Raw genomic sequence first — 10540 nt, 5'->3', positions numbered from 1 at the left:
TCAATACACATGTAGGAGCAGAAGATTAGATGCTTGTGATAAGGTTTTTGTCAAAATCAGAGGTATCCATGGATAACCAGGTCCATGTGCTTGTGGTTTAAATGCCAGGCATTGTTCATTAGGTACAGGATTCCTCTTGTGAGCTTGGACAGGGAACCCAGGCAGCATCAGAGGTTTTTTGTCCTATGTGCAATAGAAATAACAGTGAAAAAAGCAAACCAAAATACCTTTTCCCTAGGTGGTTCACAGTTTAATGAAAACCTACAAGAAAGTAACAAGTAATTCACTTTAGAGTTGGACTTAATCTGTGTGTGTCGCTTTCAACTCAGAATATTCTGTGAATCTATGAAATGAGGAAAAACAGAAAGGATGAGAAAGCCAGGATAACAGCTAGCCATACAAGCAGACAGACTTAGGGCTCCTAAATAAAAAAAAAAAATCAGCTCTTTCTATGCCAGTTTTATAATATTATTTTTATTTCACTTGATAAGTCTCAAAACAAATCAATGGAGGAGGGACTGCCTCGTGGAGGATGTTTCTTGTTGGCTACCTCAGGAACCTGTCCAGGTCTCAGTGCTTTACAGAACTGTTGGCAAAATTTGAAACAAGAGTCATACAGCTGTGGTAACCTAGACTGATGTTGGTAATTTGGTCACGGGAACTCACTGGAGCACATGGTTTAACACACCTGAACCCAGTTAAGAGCAAAGACTACTGGTTATCTCTTTTGACTCCTCCTTCCAGCATCATTCCTCTCCTGAATGCTGTGCACCACACTGCATGCATGACCAACAGAGCAGAGACTCCTTTGCAGGAGAAAGGCAGACAGGGAACGATGTATTCCTCCTCTGGACAGCATTAGTGAAACCTTTAATGAATTGTTGCAGCCAGTTCCACCGCCATGCTCCAGAAACAATGTTTACCACAAAACTTCATGTGAACTCAGAAACACACATGTAGTGCTAAGAGCTGTAGAGATACTCTTAGACCACTTACCTAAGAGAAAATTAAGGGGTGACAACTCAAAAGTGTACTTAAGTGTAAAAATGAGGATGTCAGGACATCACTGGTGAGGTTCCAAGGTTAAACCGCTTGAACTGGTGAACCTTTGGAACAATTTCTTTACTGTTGTAGTGGGTTCTCCATCACTGAACTCTTAACATGATGATCAGTCTTCTTCTCAAAGCCAACATATAGCCCACAGAAATATTATGAAGCAGAACTTATTGTTATGGAAGCAATCACACCAGATACTACTTCTTAATCTTTATTAGCTATGAATAACTATTATTTCCATTATAAATTAACTATATTCTTCTGGGCATCATCAAATCCATCAGGAAACCTGGATCTGAAGGCAACATGCAGATACAGCAAAGCAGGAAGAATGCTAATGTGTAAAAAACTAATTTAGCCCACCACACCTCTAGAGTAGGAGAAATGCACAAGCAACTAAAATAGGGAGAAAAATAAGAGAGGGGAAAAAAACGTTTAATTTTCATCCCTGCAAACAAAAACAAGACACCTTTCCAGCTGTGTACAAGGTGAAAGAAAAAGGAGAAAGAAGGAAGGAGATGCAGTCATAGACACACACATGACACTTTATTTAGAAAGTTCTGTTTAATTGTAAATGGCTTTTCCTTACCCGGGCTCTAGAACATTAAGAATAGGTATGGCACCTCAGTTATAGGACAGACTGCTAATCTGTCATTCTTCTAGCATGGAGCTCTGGTTGCTTAGTAAAATTTTACCTGCAGCCTCTCTTTATTTGGGCAGAGGGAAAGTTGAAAAATAGGCACAGATACAAGTATATTTATGGTGAAGGGGCTTTCACAGCTGAGGGACTCTGGTCTCAGAGACTCTTCTTCCCTTTCACAGTTCCAGAAAGAGCAGAAACAGCAGGACTCAACAGTAAAGGTTTGCTATTTTGTTTCCCCTGTTCAGGGAGGAAGGTGTATTACAGAAAAAAGTCTTCGTAGATCCTAAGTGTTTCATATATTTTTACAGAGTTAAGTATCTAAAATACTTAAGGCATTTTATTTATTGTACAGCATCGTGGTTTTTAACTCACTCTACAACTACACCATAATTCTATGGAGAACTGATTCCCAGCAGGACTGAAAACACTACCACATAATAAAGCTCCCTCCAAGCTACCAACAGAATAATTTGCATTTCCCTGTCCAACAATTTGAAACTACTTTCTCATGAAAATACTTATTCTTTAAAAGCTTTGCTCATTTCAGTCTTAAAACATTCCTGAGATAGTGGGCACTTGATTTTTTTGAGACCGCCCTAAGTATCTGGCCAAAAATAGCACGTGTATTATTGATGCAAACAGGAAGCTCATTGTTGGCAAAGGTTTTATTGTGTCCATCTGAGTAAAAGCTCACTTTCTGTTCTGGTGACAGTCCATCACCACAGAGTCAGACAGTGCTGTCTGGGACAGTGCCAGCTGTGGCCGAGCGCTGTTGAGCGTCTGTCTCTGGCAGGGTGTCTGTGGCGTGCGACTGTGCCGGAGCTGCAGCCTTGACTGCGTGCAGCGCGTAGTTCAGGCTCGTGCTCTGCACCCAGCTCCAGGAGCCCGAGAGCGGATTGTACAACATCCCCTTCACACTCCTGACTGAAAAGCCATCTGGGAAAGAAAGAAGCCGTATAAAGCAACGGATGTTCTTAAATATTGTAAGTCACTGCAACAGCAAGCTCTTTAGAACAGCAAGTCCGAAACATGCTTCTTCCTCTGGGCTGGGGAGGAAGCTGGCCTTTGGCAGACACCCCCACATGCAGTGCCACTGGCATCGCTGCTGGCAGCAGGTCCTGGCAGTGGCTGTAACAGCTCTGTGCCAGGCCATGCGCCACCAGCAGCTACAGGGCTCTGCTAAATCCCCAGCCTCACACCTCCCCATCTGGCTGACTGGTAATGTTTTCTAAAGGTGGAGACATGCTTCAGGTTGACATCACACACTCCAAAATCAAAATCTGAGCATATCTTTGCAAGGATTCTTCAGATTCCCTTTAGGAATGGAAAAATGTAAGAAAAAGACACATGAACGCCATCAAGAACTCGGTGCAAAGAGAGTGATTTATCATTCTGGCTGAGCAGCATTCAGTTCACTGCATGGACCTGCTGTGTCCCAGCAGGATGCAGGATGGAAGGCAGAAAACAAACACCCTATCAAAACAAATCACTCCACTGCACCTGCTTCTCCCTTCAAAGGAAAAACTGAAAAAAACCACCAGTATGTGAACCAGTATTAGTCATATTTCTTATGGCATCACTGCAAAGTGCCAGGAAAAGACCTTGCCACGAGAATAGCTCTACTCATACTCCAGCTTCTTTGCAGTGAACTAGAGCAAAGTGAAATTTTTGGTGAGAGGGTTTTAAAACATCTGTGGTGAAGGAGGGCAATGGGCAGAAGTCTTCCCAGCTCATTGCTTTGTCTATTTTAAAAGCAATCAGACCAGGGTAATTTAATTAGATATAATTAAAATCAGTATCACAGAGTTTCTCAAGAACTGACTAATGAATTTGTGGTAGGTTTCATCTTAACATTTTGGAAGAAATCTTTTAGTAACATAATGAATAGAGAACACGGAGCAGCAAACCAAAAATAAAAATGCCTCCTCCCAAAGGAAAGGCAACAAACAATGCAGTGGCAGCAGTGCAGCCCCAGAGTGCCAACACAGTTAATTCCTCAAACCTGACCTAGAGCTTATGAACCACTTCAGAGCATACACTCTGTCACCAGAACACAATGGAAAACACTGGAATTTTTTATTTAGGCTATTAAACAGAGGGCAGCTGCAACAGTGATTTTGTTCAAGTAATCACTGCATTCTTAGGATTCAATATTATTTATTTTAAGCAAATCTAGTAAGCAGCAGTGTCTTTAAACCAGGAACCATACTCTTAATATATGACTGTTAACTCAAGCAGGAAAAATTGTTGCTAGCACTCACCCCACCTAACTTATCCTTTTGCCATTTCTACAGGGACCATGTGGATATCTCTCTCCATTCCCACCATCTGGCCTGAAACTTACTTGATTCCAGGAGGCGCTCCAGCTCTTCAGGGGGAACAAATTTCTCCCATTCATGTGTTCCTTCTGGTACAATCCCCATTATTTTTTCTGCAACCACAATTCCCAGGACATAGGACAATTGTGTTTTATTGATTGTCGTAATGAATAAAGAACCTTCAGGCTAATTAAAATATTAAAATGTTCAATTAGAAGAATTTTTTGGGTTTTTTAAAATTGTAAATTTAATCACATTAAGACAAATAATTTGTCTATGTCAAAGTCTACACAATGCAAGACTAAGAAGTAATTTCATCCCAGGATAGATATTTATAACATTTTAATACAAGAAAGAATATAATTTTCTAACAGTATGTCTCAGGAATCTTCAAAGAATCAACATAATCAGGTCTTGGGTGGCCTAAAAACTATTCCCTAGCCCAAAGAACACCTAGAAAAGTCATTTATAATATTTTCTTCCCAGGAAATGGATAAATAAAAGGTATTAGAGCATATACAATACCTTTTGTTAAAAAAAAAAATCCAATGAAGCAAAAAACCAAAATAAAACCACAAAGCACTTTTTAATTGAAACCAAAGTAAAATGTGAAATACTTCCTTAAGTTTTGAGACTGCTGAATGCCATGCCATGCTTGTTTTAATAATTACATGGGCAAAGAAACAAAGACAGAAACAAATTCTAAGTCCTTAAAGTACTGTTTGTTAGAAATAAGGGATAATTTCTTTGTCCCTAAAAGTTAGTAGTGCATTCAATTGAAATAATTAATATTTCTTCTGATGACCAGAAAAATAAAGAGATCAAAGAAAAGCTCCCACTTGTGTGCTGAGCTTACCATCCTTCTTTTGCAAATGAACTAGTATCAAGATGAATAACCATCTGATTATCTCCAAAGCTTAACTAGGAACCTTTAAAAGCAATCCAGGATCAAATCTGATGTGATGCTAGTGCTGGAATAAAATCTTGTGTCAGAAACATCATTACAGAGTTCCCATGCAGTCTGAGACACAACTGTCCATCAACAGCAGCACAGCCACATTTTCTCTCACCTGTGTGAAATCAGATGCACCCAGATTTCTTAAGGTCCTGATGCAATGCAAACCTGCAATGCCAGGTAATGCCTTAACACTTTTCTGAGGCTGAGTTGGAGAAATAACTTTCCCCTAACTGTGGTTACTGAATTTGGGAAGATGTATTTGCATCATGGAGAAGAACGGAAGGCACTTCTAGAACATGCTTCTGACTTAGTGGAGAAATGTGTGCAGATGTGTTTTCACACTCTTTTCAAAAAGCCACAATAATAAAAGAGAATTAATATTCCCAATAATGAAAGCAAAAACTCTCTTACCTTTAACACCTGAGAGCAACACTTGATAAACATTTCAAGGTCAGCCACATGCTCCACTACTTCAGAAGCTACAATTACATCAAAGGTTTCCATAGACTCTTCCACAATCTCCTCCAGTGAACTGGACTTGTACTGTATTCTCTTGGCCAGGACTGGATCAAATGACTTGTGCCGATCTGCTGTTCTAATGTTGTCCTCCACAGGATCAATTCCAGTAACTGAAGCTCCCAGTCTACCTAAAGGCTAATAAAAAAGAGTGTAATTTATTCTCTGCATGAAAACAATTTACTTAAAGGTTTCTGAAACTTTGCAATGTGCATACAAGATGCAGAATGTATCAACACAAGACAAACAACAGTAAATTATGAGCTCTGATCTGGCAATTTTATTTTAAATGTTTATTAAAGCAAAAACACCCTTATATTTGGGAAAGGTGGTGTTAATTTTCTTAGAAAATTATATAGTGGACTATACACACATCTAAATTGTCTTTTTAAATAATTTGTTCTCAGTTCATTTTGTTACACCAAATAAAGATTTCTTCCACTACCACTCTCTGATACAGGAAAAACAAAGGGGGAAAATCAACACAGTAATTAAAGGGGAGAAAACAATGCCCTATTTAATTACTGTCATTACTTTCTTCAACATCCACCTGTAATGGTAAATCCTCATATCTTTTTAATGGTTACTTAATATGTGATTATCTCTGGGACTTTCTCACTGCTGAGAACTAAACACTGATGTTTACTAGGATAGCATCAGCCTTGGCTGTCACTCAGGTTTCTCCAGGGTCTTCTTACTCCAAGGTTAGCACCTTAGTCATCACCTCTTCTGAAACTGAAACAGGCTGTAGAACATGACCACAAGTATGATATTCCAACCTGAAATTCACCAGTTGTTCAGCCTGAGAAGGTGATGCAGCACAGCAGTTTTGCCAGCATTGTTGGAGAGACCCCTCTCACAAGGCTACAAGATTTTGCTCAAAAGAGGAGAAAAAACAAAGAAAGAAAACATGGGAGAGATTCAGGTCCCTCTGTAACACCTCACTTCAGATGCTGAAGTTCCCAGGGTAAGGCACCCAGATCTGTAACCCTAAATTCATCCCTTGCCTACTGATGGGACACAGCACTGTTCAGAGCCTGTGTGGACAGTGCTCTACTACCACAAACAGTAACTTCTTAGTCCTAAGTTTATGCAGACTTCTCTGGAAGCCACTGTAACATCAGCCCCTTTACCACAGCAATCTCTACTGACACAGGAGAGGGTATGATTTGGGAGCTTGATGTTATTCCATGCATTTCCCATGGGATCAAATCAAAGGTGAGACTCCCCACCCCCATGTAAAACACTGAAGATAAGCAGTTCAAATAAATGAATGTGTAAGAACAAGTTTATAACAAAAATTGTTTCTTTGGTAATGAGGATGTTCGTGATTCCAAGTATTCCTACCTAGACTTATAAAGTAAAAAAAAAAAAAAAAAAAAAAAAAAAGAAATATTAGAAATATTTAAGGATTGTTTCATCATTCTTCCCCTCTCCTTTACTTTACAGTGCTTGAAATCTTATTTTCCTGATTTAGAATCTCAGAGTTTTAGAATTTCTCATTACCAACTCCCTCATTCTGTGTAAACCAAATACTCTATGGGGTTTTTTGTATGAGTGCACTGCACTCTACTCAGTAACTAACATATCATAGAAGAGAAAAAGTCCTCCTTGGGGGATTAGAAATTAAGCAGTAATTAGTACAACATTTCAAATACCTTGCAAGCCTTTTAAGAAGAAAACAGAGCTCACTGTTTCTTACCTCACTCAGCAGTCCTCCTCCACAGCCCACGTCAAGAATCTTGATTCCAGAGAGTGGATTTCCCAGATGATAATTACTACTCATGCTCAACAGAGTATCTCTGAAAGAAAAGAGATGGGATTAAGGTTGAACACACAAGGTGCTCCAATAGATGCTGTAGTTATCTTAAGTACTGGTAATTAGCCTTTTTACAGTATTTTCTGAGGTCATACAGAAATAGTACATATTAAAAAAAATCTGTCTTCAAAACCATACCTAATAAATGGCACTCTAATATCATTCATAGAATGAAGGGCCGCATATTCTCCTTCTTCATCCCACCACTTATGTGCAAGGAGCTGGAATTTTTTAATTTCCTTTGAATCCACTGATGAGTGTGAAGTGCTGAAAGGTCTCTTCCCAGTGAATCTAAATAATGAAAGCTCATTAAACCAATACTATGATTCCATGTCAGCTGAAATACGGGAAAAACAAATACAGCATTGGAAAATGCAAAAAGGTAAAATTCATGTTTCTTTAGAGATTCAAGTTCCACTTTTTTAGTGGCATACAGATATTATACACTGTATGGGTAACATATCTTCCCAAACAGATGGCTGCAGGCCTGTAATTTTTAAGTTGGCAATTAGTAAAACAAGAACAGGCCACATCAAACATTCAGATGTGTGAGATATAAAAACAGCTCCACGTGACACTGTCACGAAGTCACAAAGTCAAATTAAATTGCTACAAAAAAGGATAGCCCTCATCACACAGGGTAATTTTAGCAACAATACTTACATGTTGCTTTTCATTTCAGTCAGAGAGACAGGCAAGGTACTACCAGATTTCAGCTGTCTTTTCCTGTTGGAGTCCTGAAGGATATCTCTCAGACCTGTCTGAAAAGACAGATCAGCATGGTCATCTGCATAAATAAAAGACAACCAAATGGAAAGCATCAGCTTTACAGGAAGTCAGAGACAAAACACCTAGTTGTAAGAGTGCTGCTCTAGCAGAATACTAACCATGCAAATCTTTGCACATTTGCTCACTATTGTACTTACCGAGTCAGGGATTAAATAAAAGAATGTATGCTAGTTCACCACGCCCGTACTCCTCAAATGTTGGACAATAATTTGTATATAATTTTCACATTCAGAGACTGAATAGAAAAGAGTTTTTTATGCAACTGAAATGTTTCAGTTAGTGTGAATTTCCCCAAAATGTTTACCCTGACCATAAGCTGTGCACACACACACACACTCAGCAGTACTAGGTTTATTATGTGTTGGAAAGAGACATACACAGCTGTACACTCATTCTGCATTGTACCAACCGGTAAGGAAACCTAAGCAAAAAACCCCAAGGACGGTGCACAAACGGGCCAGGGACAATATTCTGCAATTGTTCTCCGCTCCTGCTTAGCCCACGCAGGGCTCTCCCAAGCACGGCGAACACTCGCTCACACCCAGCTGCTGCCTGCTCTCGAAGTGCTCCCGAATCACAGCAATGCCTCACTGTACCCAGAGTAAACCACCCCTGAAGACGATTTTAGGCCGCAGTGAGCGATGGAGCGATCCAGACACCTCCGGACTGCAAAGGAGGCGGCAGGGGAACACCTTTCCGACCGGCCGGCGCCGGGCTGGGAGTGCCGTGCGACAGGGCCGGCAGCTGCCAGACACACAGACACACGCCCGGGGCCGCCGCCGGTCGGAGGTTTGCGGGGCCCGGCTGTGAGGGAGCCGGCGAAGCGAAGCCCCGTTACACCGCCCCTGCCGCCGGCCGCGCCGGGGCTCGCCCTCCCTCCCTCCCTTTCTGCCGCGCTCGCCCAGCGCCCGCTCACCGCCCGCAGCCCCCGGCAGCGCGGCCGCCGCCCGCCGGCGCCGCAGGGCGCGGGTGAGCGCTCGGGCCGCCCACATGGCCGCCGCTGCCGCCGCCGCTCTCGCCCCGCCCCGGTCCGCGGCCGGCAGTGCCGGCTGCCTCGCCGGGCGGGAGCCGGGAAGGTTCCGCCGGTGCTGGGGCCGGTGCGAATGCCAGCCTCTACCGTGGCACTTGTCGCCAAGACTTCATCGGGACCATTAGCTTAAATGTGTGCCCCGTCATTGCCTTGTCTTGGAACACGGAAAGACCCGCAAGCAGAGGCTCGTTCGGATGACACAGCGACGAGCCCACAGCTTTCAGCCCCCTTCATTACAAGAAACACACCGGGCTTGCAGGGCACCGCACTAAGTACAAGAGTCCTCTCTTCGGGGCAGGCTCAGAGGGAAGCGATCCCAGCAGCCGGCACTCCGGCCTCGAACAGAACCTCTGGGCTCCAGCTTGGCTGGGCCTGGGGCAGCCCCCTCATGGGAACCATCCAGGCTGGCATGCCGCTGCGTCTCTGAGAGGCGGCCGTGTCACAGTTTGCTGATTAAGTCCGGGCTGAGGCCCACAAAGGAGAAAGGTTTCTGCTTTCCCTGCTCCCTCGCAGGCACTGCTGCCCAGGGCCCCTAATTAAGGTGAGTGGTCCTGGCAGTTCAGGGCTGATACACACAAATGGAAAATAATTAAGACATTTTTTTTTAAAGATTAGTTTTCTGACACTTTATTGAGCTGCAGGTCCAACAGGAACACCCAGTGAAAACCAGAGCCGTCTGGAAGGCAGCAGCGCAGAGCAAGGCAAAGGTAAGCCTTGAGGGCAGATCTGGCAGCGCTCCCGTGCCTGCCAGGCAATGATCACAGCCGGGTTCCCTGCCTGGCTGTGCAGATGCTGGCATCCGCAGGCAGGAGGCACGGCCTGCACAACGCCAAGGGAGGAGCAGCCTCCGGGCTGCAGGAAATTTGGAGTAGTATAATCAGTCCTGGCTTGACTTCCCTCTAGTGCCAGCCTGCTTTATCAACTGACCTTGCTTGGTAATACAACCCTCTTGTAATACAACTGCTTGAAATCTGCCTGTTTACAGGTGTCCTGTAAATATAGAATAATTCATGTAGTAGTTAAAGTCTGGATTATTTTCTTTTTAAAGTTAAATAAGGACTGCTGAAGGGGCTCAAAAAAGCTTGTCTTGACAGCAATTAAACATATGGCAAACCTGCCTAGTATGTACCTGCATCACTTTTCTGCTCACCTGATTTCTATCCAACAAAGCTCACAGTGCACTGGAGCCATTAATAACACCTCAGAGCTACTGAAAGAAACAGAGCTCCAACAAATCCTTTATGGATAGTCTCCTTAAGAGACAAAACTAAGCCTTCCTTCAAAGCATGCATCCATATATTATTCAGCTTTATTACTTGTCATTCATTTAGCAAAGTAAACGCAAAATCTGAGCAAGAGAGCCAAACCTTACGTTGCCATTGCTTTTATATTTTTGATTTTAGAATCGCTT

At 42.6% G+C, this 10540-nt stretch overlaps 1 protein-coding gene across 4 annotated transcripts; it reads right to left on the bottom strand.

Moving 5' to 3' along the window:
• Positions 1–1580: 1580 nt before the first annotated feature.
• Positions 1581–9114, bottom strand: COQ3 (coenzyme Q3, methyltransferase). 4 transcript variants are annotated; one of them, XM_030236229.2, is made up of 7 exons: positions 9016–9114; positions 7974–8097; positions 7449–7601; positions 7194–7293; positions 5387–5629; positions 4044–4203; positions 1581–2635 (listed from the first exon to the last, which is right to left on the bottom strand). In XM_030236229.2, the coding sequence occupies exons 1-7, from the start codon at positions 9089–9091 to the stop codon at positions 2427–2429; spliced, it is 1065 nt and encodes a 354-aa protein (XP_030092089.2). In that variant the 5' UTR covers positions 9092–9114; the 3' UTR covers positions 1581–2426. The 4 variants fall into 4 exon arrangements, with proteins under 4 accessions (XP_030092089.2, XP_030092090.1, XP_050828587.1 ...); XM_030236230.2 differs by having other exon boundaries at positions 7974–8071; positions 9016–9112; XM_050972630.1 differs by having other exon boundaries at positions 7974–8067; positions 9016–9106.
• Positions 9115–10540: the final 1426 nt, after the last annotated feature.

The sequence above is a fragment of the Serinus canaria genome, chromosome 3 (assembly GCF_022539315.1).
Source record: "Serinus canaria isolate serCan28SL12 chromosome 3, serCan2020, whole genome shotgun sequence".
Taxonomy (NCBI): Eukaryota; Metazoa; Chordata; class Aves; order Passeriformes; family Fringillidae; genus Serinus; species Serinus canaria.
Note: the sequence above shows the minus strand (reverse complement) of the source record. Positions and strands in the feature narration are given on the sequence as shown.